Source organism: Erpetoichthys calabaricus, chromosome 9 (assembly GCF_900747795.2).
Source record: "Erpetoichthys calabaricus chromosome 9, fErpCal1.3, whole genome shotgun sequence".
NCBI classification, from domain to species: domain Eukaryota; kingdom Metazoa; phylum Chordata; class Cladistia; order Polypteriformes; family Polypteridae; genus Erpetoichthys; species Erpetoichthys calabaricus.
The window spans coordinates 193,692,152-193,708,644 of record NC_041402.2 but is presented as its reverse complement, the minus strand read 5'-3'; the positions used below and the strand labels follow the sequence as shown (position 1 = coordinate 193,708,644).

The 16,493-nt window shown below is 43.7% G+C and overlaps 1 protein-coding gene across 7 annotated transcripts in view; it reads left to right on the top strand.

The window, feature by feature from the left end:
- Window positions 1-16,493, top strand: part of LOC114656996 (uncharacterized) — a 146,344-nt gene that overhangs the window by 103,382 nt on the left and 26,469 nt on the right. For 3 of the 7 annotated variants that reach the window (XM_028808697.2, XM_028808699.2, XM_028808696.2), the window contains 3 exons: window positions 7,197-7,386; window positions 9,434-9,537; window positions 9,718-10,934. In XM_028808697.2, coding sequence (XP_028664530.2) covers window positions 9,776-10,934 — 1,159 coding nt within the window. In that variant the 5' untranslated portion in view covers window positions 7,197-7,386; window positions 9,434-9,537; window positions 9,718-9,775. The other 4 variants (XM_028808704.2, XM_028808703.2, XM_028808706.2 and 1 more) reach the window with 4 other exon arrangements.

The following is a 16,493-nucleotide window of genomic DNA, read 5'->3' as shown; positions in this document are numbered from 1 at the left end:
AAATTATTTAAATTCATTTTTTATCCTCATCAAGTGACACTTGAAACCGAAAACAAGAATATAGAAATGTGCATCCCATTCTGTTGATGACCGTTTAGATGTTTCTACACCTTGTTTGGAGTCCACCTGTGGTCCACTCGATTGACTACACACGATTAGGATGGGCAAACGCCTGGGAAGCCATGAGGTTGAAGGAATTGCCTGAAATGCTCAGAGGCAGATTTGTGTTGAAGAGCAGACCTGGGGAAGGTTCACAAGAGCAAAGTGGCCTGCAGAATTCTTACATGGAAGGAGTTTTGGAGCAACCACAACTAGGGCTGGTCACCCACCTAAACTGAACAACCAGAGTTGAAAATGTTTGGTAACACAGGTGACCGAGAACCCGATGGCCACTCTGGCTGAGCTCTAGCAAACCTCTGTGGTGATGGGAGAAACTTCCATAATGACTTTGCATTTATATATAGTGGCAGACGAACGGGGCACTTGCCCAGCCGGGGTGCCCCTATAATGGAAGGGCCAGGGGAGGGAGCATATTCAGGGAATTACTTCCCCCAGAACACTAGAGGGCAGCAGGGCCGTCTTAATGCATGGGCACACTGGGCAGTTTCCCGGGTGCCTCACGAGGATAGGGGCCTCATGCTAATTAATGGGTGACTTGCTGAGTGGTTGTGTAGGTAGGGGACGCAGTGCACTGCTTTGCCCGGGGGCCTATAATGCTGTTTAGACGGCCCTGGAGGGCAGCCAGCAGGGTCACGGGTTTGGAGCATGGAAACTCAACCTTACTGAGGTCTGTGGCCACCATTCAGGGGGCACCTGAACGATTTCTGAGCCCTTTGGTGCAGCACCTCTGCCACACCTGGAAGTGCTGCTGGAAGAAGGTCACCGAGCACCTGGAGCACCTCTGGGTGGCCTATTAAAGGGGCCAACTGCCGCTACTCTGGAAGCCAGAGTCGGGAGGAGGTGGGCAAAGCTTCCCAGGAGGAGTGGAGGCAGGAGGATTAAGAGAGAGCAAGAGAAAGAGAAGAGGAAGAAGAAGAGAACTGTGCTTTGGTGCTGTGTTAGTACTGTGTTGTACTGGAGTGCCACAATAAAGAGTCTGAATACGTCCAGGAAGGAGAGATGTCAGTCTTCAGTTTTTAATACATTTGCAAACCTTGCTGAAAGCAAGTTTTTGGCTTTGTCATTATGCTTACACCAAAATATTTTCATAATGTCGGGTATTTTGACCTGTGCATGTTGTCTTCTTCTTCTTCTTTCTGTGGCTCCCATTTAGGGTTTACCACAGCAGATCATCCATCTCCATCTATCCCTGTCTTTTTACCTCAAATAACCACCTCACCAACGGCCTTCATGTCCTCGCTCATCACATCCATAAACTTCCTCTTTGGCCTTCCTCATTCCCTCTAGCCTGGCGGTTCAATCCTCCACATTCTTTTCCCGATGTACTCCTCATCTCTCCTCTGCATGCGCCCAAACCATCTCAATCTCACCTCTCTCACATAGTCACCAAATTGTAGTACCCGTGTTGTCCCCTCTAATATCCTCATTCCTAATCCTGTCTACCCTCGTTACGCCGAGCGAAAATCGTTGCATCTTCATCTCCACCAGTTCCAGCTCCGCCTCCTGTCTTTTTGCCTGTGTTGTCGTCTCTAAACCATACAAGAGTGCTGGTCTCATTACCGTTTTATAGACCTTCCCTTTCACTCTTTCAGGTGGTCTTAGATACAATACAATACAATACAATTTATTTTTTGTATGGCCCAAAATCACACAAGAAGTGCCGCATTGGGCTTTAAGAGGCCCTGCCTCTTGACAGCCCCCCAGCCTTGACTCTCTAAGAAGAAAAGAAAAAACCCTTGTAGGGAAAAAAATGGAAGAAACCTCTGGAAAGGCAGTTCAAAGAGAGACCCCTTTCCAGGTAGGTTGGGCGTGCTGTGGGTGTCAAAAAAAAAAGGGGCTCAATACAATACACAGAACAGAATAAATCCTCAATACAGTATAAAAATAAAAAGAAGTACGGAGTAGAATTTAACAGTAGATGATATCACATAATATGATTTGGATTTGTTTAGAGTCCTGGAGACCTCATGTATAACGCTGTGCGTAGAACTCACACTATAACATGGCGTAAGCACAAAAGCGGGAATGTGCGTACGCACAGAAAAATCCCGATGCAGGAATCTGTACGTACGCAAACTTCCACGTTCTTCCACTCCATAAATCCTGGTCAGCGTGAAAAGTAACGCACGTGCACGCGCCTGTTGTCCCGCCCCAACTCCTCCCAGAATTACGCCTTTTTGAATATGCAAATCAATATAAATAGCCCTTAAACTCAGCCTTCTGTGAAAAGACAATCGGTAAAGCAAGAGGGAAAATATAAGAATTTCAGCGAATACCAAGTGGAGGCAAAGAAAAACGTACTATTTGTTGGTTTAAACAGTGATATAAACAAAAAAAGGAAGCTGATCGAGTGACAGAGTGTCGAGGAAACTCGAAAGCTCAAGTTCACAAAGTCGCACAGTGCCCGAAATAAAAAAGAAGGCTTGTGAAAAGCCAAGTCGTAGCCCACCGTTTGAGTTTCGTATTATCATTAGGGTACAGAGAAAATAAAAATAGGCACACAGTGGGGAAAAAAAGCACGAAATGTCAATTTTAATCTCGAAATTTCCACTTTAATCATATAGTTTATTTTGTCATTAAAGTAGAACATCATAAACTTCATCTTAAAATCGTTTAATTTACTAGTTTCTCAAATCCCATTGTAACTAAAGTAGCACGTTAAATGCTTTGTTTTGTATTTGATCTTCTATGTGCTCTGTGTGTGTGAATCACTACCTGCTTCTTAAACGGACTTTCTCTTCCTCTGACAGGACACAGAATCCATTACATTCGTGATATTACAGCTCTCTGAATAATTAAAATACTGAGATGTATACTTGATATAATTTGCGTGACGATAGGAGTTAAAGCATGTTATTAAACATGAGAACATGGTGGTGCAGTGATTGTGTGCGACCTTCGATGAAATAATTTATTGCAGCAGTGCTGTCTCTTTCAAACGCACTAACCTCCAATTCCTGTCCTTCCTTTTCTTTCTCCAAATACCCAATCGCCACACAATCAGCTCTGTAATAGACGTTAAGCCATCTGTAAGCTTAGAACACCAATCCTTCAAAACTTTTAAGGAACATTGAAATATCTTCGTAGTATATGCTTAATTATTCTATCCTTCATGCCAGTCCCAGTAAAGCATACAGTGCGAGGCAGGAACAATCTGTGAACGGAGCGCCAGATCCTTGCTACCATAGCGACACCGTGTCCTTTAATTATTAACAATATAGATTATTTAAATGAAGTTAAAGTTTTATCTGTATAATATAATAAACATATTTTGCTGCATTTCATCTTAAAAATGATATCGTCATCATATGTAAATACGCGCTTTATAAAGTGGCGCAGGTTGTGCAATATTATAACTGTAGTGCAAGTTTACAGTGAGGTGATTGGACTTATAAGTCCAAACAGTTCTACAAGGAGCACTTGATGGACTGATTGAGTACGTTTAGAGCTCTTGGGATAAACTTCTTTCTGAACAGCAAGGTCCGTACAGGGAAGGTTTTGAAGCATTTGCCGTGTGAGAAGCAGTTCAAATAGGAAGCATGGCTGAGGCAGCGTGTGCTTGATGCTGTATACTGATAATTCTCTTTCCGATCAGCTGCTCCAAGTGGTGCAGTGAGAGTAATATGGAAAAAGATGATCCGCTGTGGCAACCCCTAATGGGAGCAGCTGAAAGAAGTAAAAGAAGGTGCAGTGAGAGTAACAACGCTAAAGCAGTTATGGTATTTGGAATAGTTTGACCATTCTGTGGACCATTATATTGTTACTGGTGAATTATAATCAGATGCATTAAACTAATAAACAATATGCGGTTAATTTCAGTGTAGTTATAAAGCCGCATCAGGGATGTGGATCTAAAGAAAGGATAACCACACAGGAACAGTAGCACTGCTTTGACGCTGGGTGCCACCAGTCTGCAAAACCGAGCGGAGAACTTGCGTACGCCAGGGTATGAGGTACCATGGAAATGTGCGTGTCTTTATGCCAAGTTTAGGTTTTATACATCGTGATTTGAATGTGGAAACGTTCTTACACAACATTTCTGTGCGTATGCACCGTTTATACATGAGGCCCCTGGAGACCTAGGCCATCAAGCTGCCTCCCCCATTTGGCCATTCCACAGCTGAAATAGTGCTAATCCGATGAAAGGACCCCTCTTTCCCACGATTTCTGCGATCCTTCATCAGGGATGACTTTACCTTGGGCAGGCAAAACAACTTGGCCGCAGGTGGGCCATGGGCACCAAGTGCCACATTTGAGTACTGAGAAGAGAAACAGAATAGGTGAGGATAAGTATCAAATTCTAACTATCATGTTACTTCTGTTTTAGTGCTAATGACTAACAACAGAGATGCAGTCTGTACAGTTAATCAGCAGCTCTAGTCAGGGTGTGCTAAACTGAAGTTGTGAGTCTTCAGCCTCTTATAGTAGCAGGCAGACCACTCCCCAACTTAGGGGGTCCTGTAACTAAAAGCTTGACCTCCCACTGTTATTTTATTAATTCTTGGAATCATAAGCAGACCGGCATCTTGAGATCTTAATGTGTGCTCAGGTTTGTAAGTCATTATAAGTTCAGACAAGTAAGCTGGACCTCGGCCATTTAATGCTTTATATGTTAAAAGGAGGATTTTGAAATCTGCCCTAAACTTAACCGGGAGCCAGTGTAAGGATTTAAGAACTGGAGTTATGTGTTCATATTTTCTTGTTCTTGTAATAATTCTTGCAGCAGCATTTTGGATTAACTGGAGGCTTATAAAGAACAGTTTGAACATCCAGTGAACACCGCATTGCAGTAGTCAATCCTACTAGAGATAAATGCAGGAATTAATCTCTTGTCACTCTTCTCTACCTAGTCCACCCTTCCTGCAGTCCCTTCTTTACCTCTCTGCCACACTCTCCATTGGACTGTTGAACCCAAGTGTTTACATTCGTCTACCTTCACCACCTCTGCTTCTTGCAGTTGCACCCTTCCACCGCCCATCATTCACCCACATGGACTCCGTCTTACCCCTACTGACTCTCATTCCCCTTCTCTCCAGTGCGGACCTCCACCTCTCCAAGTTTGCCTCAACATGCTGTCTACTCTCACTATACAATACAATACAATTTATTTTTCTATAGCCCAAAATCACACAAGGAGTGGCTTTTGACATTCTTGACTCCCAGAATGGGAGAACAAAAAAATGGAAGAAACCTTGGGAAAGGCAATTCAGAGAGAGAGAGAGAGAGACCCCTTACCAAGTAGGTTGGGCATGCAGTAGGTGTGAAAAAAGGGGAGAGGGGTAAATACAATACAATACACAGAACAGAACACAAGTAACTACAGATCACAATGTCATCCGTTAACATCATCGTCCACTGAGACTCCTGTCTGACCTCATCTGTCGCCCTGTCCATCACCACTGCAAACCAGAAAGGGCTCAGAGCCACTCCTTGGTGTAATCCCTTGGTCACCTTAAACCAGGCTGTCATTCCACACCGAAGTCCCGCTGTCCTCATTCATATCCAGCACCACCCTCACATACTTTTCTGCCACTCCCGACTTCCTCACACCAAAACACACCTCTTCTCTTGGCACCCTGTCATACCCTTTCACTAAGTCCACAAACATGCAATGCAATTCCTTCTGACCTTCTCTGTTCTTCTCCAAAGCAAACATCGCATCTGTAGAACTTTTTCCTGTCATGGAACCATAAGAAAAAAAAACTGAAAGCTAAAAATTCCAAGACATATAATAAAAATAAACGCACGTGCACAGGCTGATTTGGCAGACTCTCTGCACTGTCACGCTGCTTCCTCTGTTGTTCTGCCCAGATCATGCTGACTCAGCCTTGTTCGAGTTTTGTGTTGCTTCATTGCCAAACAACCTGCCAAAGCTCAAGTGATTTGCTGAAAGCAAACTTCTAACTACTACTCAGAGGCTCTCTTGGCGTTTTATGTTTAAAGTGATCTCCCATTACCGGTGGCACGTAACAAGATGCAGACACCCGATGAGACCATCTGACACGCTCTTCACTCGTGATCTGCTGTCCTAAAGGTTTTGATCTCCAGCACATTGGAATGGAAAAAGGTGTTGAGTCAACAACCCTGGAAGACCCCCAACTCCCATTTCATCTGGCTGTGGTTTAACAGCAATTTAACAAAATGATTGTGCTTGTCGGGCGGCACGGTGGCGCAGTGGTAACGCTGCTGCCTCGCAGTTAGGAGACCCGGGTTCGCTTCCCAGGTCCTCCCTGCGTGGAGTTTGCATGTTCTCCCCGTGTCTGCGTGGGTTTCCTCCCACAGTTCAAAGACATGCAGGTTAGGTGGATTGGCGATTCTAAATTGGCCCTAGTGTGTGGTGGGTGTGTTTGTGTGTGTCCTGCGGTGGGTTGGCACCCTGCCCAGGATTGGTTCCTGCCTTGTGCCCTGTGTTGGCTGGGATTGGCTCCAGCAGACCCCCGTGACCCTGTAGTTGGGATTCAGCGGGCTGGAAAATGGATGGATTGTGCTTGTCCCTGCATGGATTCTGATGACTCTTGTGTTATGATCTCTGATTTGTAAAAATTTATTAAGCAAATGCTAACGGAGCGCCTTGCTAATCGTGTATCGATAATTGGGTTTTGACATGCGGGGATTCCAAATCTGAGGTTTGCGCGTTTCATGCACCTTTAAAAGTTTAACATTTTGTTTCACATGTTGCCACAACTCCATTTTGACTTTCTCTCAGTTTTGTGGATCCTGTTGCTATGATGCCAGTTACAGAGGGCGTGTTCACAGGGGTCATGACCCTGATCTCATTAGGTCAAGGGTTTAAACGTTCAAATTGTCCAACTTGTAATTCTGAACTTGTTAAGCGTTTACATGATATTTGTTTCTCAGCAACTTGGCATGTGAACGCTCGACAAACTCGGAAATTAGAGTCGGACAATAAAGACGAAAGAAAGCTATCAAAATTACTCGAGTTGTCTCATCACACTAACCTTTCACCTTACTCTATTGCTTAAAATAAAACATATATTCTGCTCAGTCTGAAATGGCATTATTTGAAAAAAATAATTTATCTCTAATTGCTTTTATTTCTTTTTTTTTTTTTGCAGACCAAGTAACAAGAAAAACCCCGTACTGACCTGAAGGGAACACGCAAGCTCCACATAAACAACAGCTGTGCCATCTCGCATTCTTTTGAATACTCCGACATGAAAACCACGTGAGCGCACCAAAGTGAGAAGGTGAAGAGTCACAGCTCAAAGCTCTGAAAAGTCTGAGAGCACGTGAACACGGCAAAAGGTCAGCTCGAGCGGCCATGTTTGACCCGAGTTTGACAGATACACCCGTGAATTGCTTTTTCAAAAACGTTCCTTTCGACTAGTTCTCGGTTAACGAGTCTACGCTCTGAATTTTTGTTAACATTTTAGTTCTGACAAAAAAAAACTTTTCTTTTTCCAAGTTTTCGACTTTTGCTTTGTTCTCTCTGAGTTGGATTTCTGGGTTTAGTTTTGGTTCTGTTTAAAAGATCATATTTTAAACTTCCTGCTAACAGTCTCATATTCGTCTCCTGTTCTTCTCTGTCTCCAGTCTTCGCAGCAGAACACTACGTGTTGGGGTTTGAGACTCCAAGAATTTAAATGTGACAGCAAAGCTGGACGTGCTTTTAATAAGTTGTAAACGTATTTACATTTTTCAAAATGCCGTTTTGTTTTTCTCCTTTTTCCAGCCCTTTCCTTAAAGATATCCCAGAATTCCCCAGTGCACGTTCACTGATGACATTATCATTAGAGACAATATACAGATGGACCCGAGCTGTTCTGTGTCATCGGAGTTTATGGAAAAAAACCTTCATTTTGTGATTTGAAATCTTTTTTTTTGGATACCAAATTCTCCTCCCTCTTGTTCCTGAATTTTGCTTTTTGATTCACAACTGAGCCGATGGTTCTTCTCTCTCCGCTGGATTGTGGGTAATCGTCTCCCATGCTCGGTCACTGTTGGCGTGCCTCACTCATATAGTCAACATCCGTATGAGCGGATACTATTTACTATAACATTGTGACGTTGTGTGTGTGTAAAGCATTTATTGATTTTGTGTGTGAGCGATGAATCTGTTTAACGACAATGCAATGTCACATTTCCGCAAAATCCTCAAAAGGAGGCAAAAGCAACTGTCATTGGATAGGTTCTTTGTTAAAAGTCCCAAAAAAGAAAAAGATTCCAGTGAGCCAACAGTGATTCCGTTAGTTAGAGTGAAAGTCGTTTTACACAATAACCTTCCTCTTCCTCTCCTCTCTCTCCTCTCCCTCACACCAGCTATGATTCTTTTCAAAGGTAAAGTGCAGGTTAATTTGTTTTATGTATTTTTACTTTATATTTTGTATTAATCATTTTTATATGAATATTTTTGGGTTGTGGAACAGATCATCTGAGTTTCCATTATTTCTTATGGAGAAATTTGCTTTGCTATACGAGTGCTTTGGAGTACAAGCATGTTTCCGGAACAAATTATACTCACAAACCAAGGCACCACTGTATAGAAAATCCTCACTTTCTGCAGATTCTCTTTTGTGCTCTTATAAAAGTGTAACACACTTGGTCTAATCACATCTATTCACAGAGGAAGTCCTCACTGCAGGCTGTGAGATGGGGCGCGGACGGACATGGGGGGCCGTGGAAGGCGGAAAACAGATTCCAAGAGGCTTATCGCATGTCAGCTACACGTGAGGTTAACCAATACCAGGACTGTGATGTCCTTAGTTGTTTGGATCAATGTGTGTCTACCTGGAGGTCTGAGTAAATCGTTTATCCCAATTTGTGTTGGATGGAGACACGGGGCTTACAATTGCTCCCCACAAATAAAGAATTCCCAGTTACTTTTGAGTCAAAAGCTTGCCCTTTGTACACACTGCCAGTCGCTATAACCGATCGGATGGCTTAGTGAAGTCCTCTGATTTGCCCCGCTTGTGGCCTCTGGTGTTGTGCCGAATAGATTGAACTCGACTGTAGAGGAAGCAAAAGTTGTAACAACGTTTCCATAGAAAAACCTGTGTAAGGATCATCGCCAAGCCTGGAGGGGTGAGAGAGGAGGGCCGCCATGCCCACCGCTCCTCCACACAGGCCAGCGTTCCGACGAAACTATACTCTTCTTTTCTCATAGGATCAATGCTTCAGTATCTGTGTTTTCTGTTTCAGTGGAGTTTTCAGGATCGTAACCCTGACAGTTAATGAAAATTTGACTGTTGTTTATGTGGGCAACTCCTGCTATTGTCTGTTAAGTGGTGGATGATGTTTGTAGGTATGAATGTTGGTGATTCCACGTTGCTTTTTCATGTTGTCCTCTTTGCAGATAATTGGGCCGGATGACACGATTTCATTCTGCTGTGCACTGCAGTGTGTGATTTTGACTGACAAATAAAGTTACACTGTACACATGACAACAAGGACCCATGTGTAAGTACTAGAGGTGGCCTATCTGTGGGGATGAATCTGACAATTTACTGCTTCATGTCATGTCCTACTCTCTTACCACACCAAGTGAGCAGGCATCTCCTCCTCGTGGTAACTCAATTGACCGCCCAGCATGGCAAAGCATATCTGACTTAACTGTGTTGCTTTTTTGCTTCTCTGCAGGTGTTTGTCACCCTGCTGGGCACTATAAACCATCCTCTGGAGTGCAGACCCATCAGTGATGGAAAACATCAAGAAGACAATATGCAGAAGACACAAGATTTATTTTATTTTACTACTAGTTGTGGTTCTCTACTTTTGTTTAATCCAAACGAAGTTGCCGACTATTTTAAATTTACTGTTCCCTGGCATGGCCAGTCACTGGTATCAACCTGAGATGTTTGATGGTAGCCCCCAGGCTTTATCTGCCTATTTAATAAAGCAACATACAATACCAGATGTGAAAACCTCTGAAGGGGGAATTCAGATCTTTGCCATTATAAAGTGGACCTTGCATGAGGAGTACCTCTGCCTTCTTGATTGTGACGATAGAGTCGTCTTTATGGATGCACAGGTTAAAATCTTCCTCTCCGTTCACAGCTTTCCTTACATGCTGGTGGACCTCCATTGCCACAACCCATGCACACTGGCCACTGTAATAAAAGTGGCAGTGACAACAAAGAGTCAGAACATGACCCAGAGTTCCTTTGTTCAAATCCAGTCTTTCAATGAGAGTGAGCCCCCCCGAGACCTTACGGTGTGTATCTCAGCTTTCAGTAATTACGACAGAAGACGGCTCCTCCAGCATGTCAGCGCCTACCAGCACTTGGGGACTGAGAAGATCTACATCTACCAAAGTGAAACCTCTGTGGAGATGCAGAAGATGCTGCCAAAATTCCTTCAAGGGGGATGTGTTGAGGTCATCAACTGGAAAGTGGATGCCATTTTAAGACCAGCCAATGCGACTGACTTGATACAAGCTCTTCAGTGGGCAGCCTGGCGTGACTGCATTTACAGAAACAAGCGAGGCAGCCAGAATCTCGTACTCACTACCTCAGATCAAAATGGCCTTCTCACTAAAGGCTATGCCTGGACTGGGATGCTGCAGGTCTTCAGAAAGGAGAACTTTTCTATCAATGACATGGAAGTGCGGGACTGTGCCAGATACGTGGCTACCTCTGATGATGCCGGCAGGCAGGAGAAGAGCACTGAAGGAGCTCAGGTGAGGTGTGGTGATGCCACCATAAAGCCACTTCTAAGAACAGACACCACATTTGCTGTCCTCACTTTGGCTGCGGAACCTTCTACCAAGAAAAATCTGTCTCCACTGGCCCAGTGTCTTGGGAGCACAGCTTCCCAGGAGCAAGTGACCTTTGTTCAGCTGAGAATTCAGGAGAAAGGTAAGGACTTCCTGTTCTTGTGTTTTGTTATCCCAACAGTAGAAGCAAGACAGGCTCAATAAATAAGAGACCAGGAGATGAAATACAATACAATACAATTTATTTTTGTATGGCCCAAAATCACACAAGAAGTGCCGCAATGGGCTTCAACAGGCCCTGACTCTTGACAGCCCCCCAGCCTCGACTCTCTAAGAAGACAAGAAAAGACCCATGTAGGGAAAAAAAATGGAAGAAACCTCCGGAAAGGCAATTCAAAGAGAGACCCCTTTCCAGGTAGGATGGGTGTGCAGTGGGTGTCAAAAAGAAAAGGGGGTCAATACAATACAATACACAGAAAAGAACAAATCCTCAGAAATTTACAAGTATGGAGCAGAATTCAACAGTAGATGATATCACATAATATGATTTGGACTTGTTTAGAGTCCTGAAGACCTCAGCCATCAAGCTGCCTCCCCCATTTGGCAATTCTACAGTTGAGTCAGCGCTGGGCCAGCCAATCCGATGTAAGGGCCCATCTACCCCACGAAATTTCATAAAGAAAATGAGTCAAAGTTTATTACCGAGAATTCAACATATCTGAACTCGAAACACAAAACAAAATTGTTACCAGAATGCAGCAGTAAAGATCAGACTTCAGGAATGCTGAAATATGTAAGAACACACACTGGGGTGTTGTAATCCGCCGACCAGGCTTTACCACTTTAATGAAAAAGTCCTATGAATGGGGTGAAGGCGACTTTTCAAAATTCATCAAAATCACTTACCTGTGTAAGTCATTAAGTGCAGGGTGTGCTTTCGCCGTCATTTTAACTTTGTCTTTGGCAGGTTTACGTAGCAGGACGCCGACGACTGGTCGGGTGCACCTCCAGGTCAGGCCTGCTGGAGGACGCTGCGCATACCCCATCATAGAGGCGAGCGTCTCTCTAGTCCTGCCATCAGCAGAGAGAGGTGCGAAGCGTTTTTAGTTAAGAACGTACATGCATGTATACAGTGGGTACGGAAAGTATTCAGACCCCCTTCAAGTTTTCACTCTTTGTCATATTGCAGCCATTTGCTAAAATCATTTAAATTAATTTTTTCTCTCATTAATGTACACACAGCACCCCATATTGACAGACAAAAAAAAGAATTTTTGAAACTGTTGCAGATTTATTATAAAAGAAAAACTGAAATATCACATGGTCCTAAGTATTCAGACCCTTTGCTCAGTATTTAGTAGAAGCCCCCTTTTGAGCTAATACAGCCATGAGTCTTCTTGGGAAAGATGCAACAAGTTTTTCACACCTGGATTTGGGGATCCTCTGCCATTCCTCCTTGCAGATCCTCTCCAGTTCTGTCAGGTTGGATGGTAAACGTTGGTGGACAGCCATTTTTAGGTCTCTCCAGAGATGCTCAATTGGGTTTAAGTCAGGGCTCTGGCTGGGCCATTCAAGAACAGTCACAGAGTTGTTGGGAAGCCACTCCTTCGTTATTTTAGCTGTGTGCTTAGGGTCATTGTCTTGTTGGAAGGTAAACCTTCGGCCCAGTCTGAGGTCCTTAGCACTCTGGAGAAGGTTTTTGTCCAGGATATCCCTGTACTTGGCCGCATTCATCTTTCCCTCGATTGCAACCAGTCGTCCTGTCCCTGCAGCTGAAAAACACCCCCACAGCATGATGCTGCCACCGCCATGCTTCACTGTGGGGACTGTATTGGACAAGTGATGAGCAGTGCCTGGTTGTCTCCACACATACCTCAGTGCAAGACACATGACAGCCCGCATGGAGTTTGCTGAAAGACACCTGAAGGACTCTGAGATGGTGAGAAATAAGATTCTCTGGTCTGATGAGACCAAGATAGAACTTTTTGGCCTTAATTCTAAGCGGTATGTGTGGAGACAACCAGGCACTGCTCATCACTTGTCCAATACAGTCCCCACAGTGAAGCATGGCGGTGGCAGCATCATGCTGTGGGGGTGTTTTTCAGCTGCAGGGACAGGACGACTGGTTGCAATCGAGGGAAAGATGAATGCGGCCAAGTACAGGGATATCCTGGACAAAAACCTCCAGAGTGCTAAGGACCTCAGACTGGGCCGAAGGTTTACCTTCCAACAAGACAATGACCCTAAGCACACAGCTAAAATAACGAAGGAGTGGCTTCACAACAACTCTGTGACTGTTCTTGAATGGCCCAGCCAGAGCCCTGACTTAAACCCAATTGAGCATCTCTGGAGAGACCTAAAAATGGCTGTCCACCAACGTTTACCATCCAACCTGACAGAACTGGAGATGATCTACAAGGAGGAATGGCAGAGGACCCCAAATCCAGGTGTGAAAAACTTGTTGCATCTTTCCCAAGAAGACTCCTGGCTGTATTAGCTCAAAAGGGGGCTTCTACTAAATACTGAGCAAAGGGTCTGAATACTTAGGACCATGTGATATTTCAGTTTTTCTTTTATAATAAATCTGCAACAATTTCAAAAATTCTTTTTTTTGTCTGTCAATATGGGGTGCTCTGTGTACATTAATGAGGGAAAAAATTAATTTCAATGATTTTAGCAAATGGCTGCAATATGACAAAGAGTGAAAAATTGAAGGGGGTCTGAATACTTTCTGTACCCACTGTACATTAGTGCGAGGAGGGAATTCCCAAAGAAAAGAAGTAAGAAGTACTTACTTTTGCAGTCCGTATCGGTTTTTCCAGGGGAGCGTGATGTGCTCTAGTTTGTGCTTGCGCGCGTGTGCGCGTACACAAGGCCGCTAGCCCCATAGACATATATAGATAGACGCCGCATTCACGGTGTTGCCCAGTCGACACGATACGTCAGCGCGTACGCCATATTGCGAGTGGCAAAAGTGCCATTTAAACTAAAACAGGTAAACGTGGAAACCAGGTTTTCTGATGAAAAAACAATAAAGTTTAAAACAGTATCGTTTACATACAACAGATTTTGGCGAATCGTTTAAATGCAATTATTTATATCCATTTATAAACTAATAATGACAATTATTAAATAATAATAATTATTATTATTAAATAATTCCTCCTGTATAAGTAACATTTCTTGGACTGCCTTCTTCCATCTCCAAAACATTTCTAGACTTTGTCCTGTTCTTACGCAACACAGTACTGGAGTATTGGTTAATGCCTGAGTCACCTCACGTATAGATTACTGTAATGCTATTCTCTCTGGCATCCCACAGAACCTTATCCATCGCTTACAACTTCTCAGAATTCTGCTGCCAGGATAATAACCTGCTGTTCTAAATCCACTGAACATATTACACCTATTGCATTCTCTCTCAACTTCACTGGCTCTCTGTTAACTACCGATTACAATACTAAATACCGCTCTTAACATTTAAAGCTCTCCACATCGTTGCTGATCTCCTCCAGACTTACACTCCTCTCGCTCACTCAGATCCTCATCTGAAGCTCGACTTTCTGTACCGCACATCAAACTCAGTTCTATGGGAGCTCGAGCGTCTCTCCTAGTGCTCCTCAACTCTGGAATTCTCTTCCCTCTCATATCCGTCAGCTCGATTCAATAACACATTTTAAAAGTACCCTCAAAACGTATCTTTTCAATCTGGCATACCAATTGTGAATTTTGCACTGTTACTGCCAGTTATCTTTGTCTTTCTGTTAACAGTGAAATGATCCACTCAATGACAAAAATAAGCAATTTTATTGTATACAAATTGGCTTAATAATTTCTGAAAACATTTCACTCATTCCTCTCTCAATCTCGCTCTCTCTCTCTCTCACACACACAATGTGGTTACTTAAATATATACAGGATAGGATCTAAAATCCATGAAACAGAACTATCTTCCATAGCTTTTTCCGTGTGTTGCCACTCTGTAATTTGAGAGTATTCAGTCTGGCGATGCGGTGCAGCATTAGTTTGTGGAAGACAGACACGACTAAAGACATGAGCATAAAATGATGTCAATTTCAAACTGAGTTTCCTCGATGTGCTCCTTGAGAACAAACACATCATCTGAACCAATCTCAGCCCGAACAAACTTTCTTGATCAAAGATACACTGACAGCTTGTCCTAATGTCCACTGTCGGATAACACGCTCAGCTACTTTGACCACCTTCACTGGACCCTCGGAAGGAATCATCAAACCTCCTTTGTTTTTTTAATGTAAGCGAGTGGTAGCTTTGATCATGTGATGCCAGCACAGCATCTGTTACCAAACCAGCACGGCACACATCACAGGACAGCTTTCTCAAAATCCCGTCTAAGGGCTACCTGACCTCTCACTGCTTCCTGAGATGGATTTCTTTGGGAAACTTTCAAAGTTTGTGAAATGTTAACAGCTAACAACAATCTGCATAGGTAGTGACTAAATACGTTTAGCTAAAACGTTGTTTGGAGGCTCACTTGAGCACATAAATGCATAGCTTTGCTAGCTTACAACAACAACAACATTTATTTCTATAGCACATTTTCATACAAAAAGTAGCTCAAAGTGCTTTACATAATGAAGAAAAGAAAAATAAAAGACAAAATACAAAATTAAAATAAGACAACATTAGTTAACATAGAAAAGGAGTAAGGTAAAAGGCTTAGCCTGGCATAGCTAAAGTTAAGATTATAAAACGGGATTTTCTAATGGTCAAATATAACCAAAACAATTGTTCAGCTTTACCTATGAAATGTAATCCCTGTGATCTGGTTTGGAGCGTACAGCAGTTTGTACAATCCCAAGCAGCACATGGGTGAGGCATCTTTATCTGTTACTTCACTCCACAGCAGTGCCACTCGCAATATGGCGGCGATGTTGACGTACGATGCTGCTGGTCATGCGGCGTCTAGTAATTCTATGTCTATGGCTAGCCCTATTTATTACAAGCCTTGCAAAGGTTGAGAGCAGCGACTGTGCAGAAAGCACCTACATCTGCCGCGATTGGTTAAAGGGAGCAATGTGTCGCGGGATTGGGTGAAGACTTGTGCCCAGACTACAAGAGGCACTTCTTGCCTCGTAAGGGGGTCTTTAGACTCGGTGGTGTGGGTGGTACAGCTCGTTTCAGTTAGTTTACCAAACAGTGGCTTGTGCCTTATTTTTGTAAATTTACTTGTAAATATATTATAGATATCTCCTAGTTCAGCTTTATTTTGGTGGAGGTATTTACAAGGGGGCGGCACGGTGGCGCAGTGGGTAGCGATGTTGCCTCGCAGTTGGGAGATCTGGGGACCTGGGTTCGCTTCCCGGGTCCTCCCTGCGTGGAGTTTGCATGTTCTCCCCGTGTCTGCGTGGGTTTCCTCCCACAGTCCAAAGACATGCAGGTTAGGTGGATTGGCGATTCTAACTTGGCCCTAGTGTGTGCTTGCTGTGTTTGTGTGTGTCCTGTGGTGGGTTGGCACCCTGCCCAGGATTGTTTCCTGCCTTGTGCCCTGTGTTGGCTGGGATTGGCTCCAGCAGACCCTCATGACCCTGTGTTCGGATTCAGCGGGTTGGAAGATGGATGGATGGATGGTATTTACAAGGTGTGATTAAAAAATATGGTGAATGTTTTTAAAAAAAGAAACGTTTATTGCAGTAACAGACTTACACGCTGCTGCCTCGCA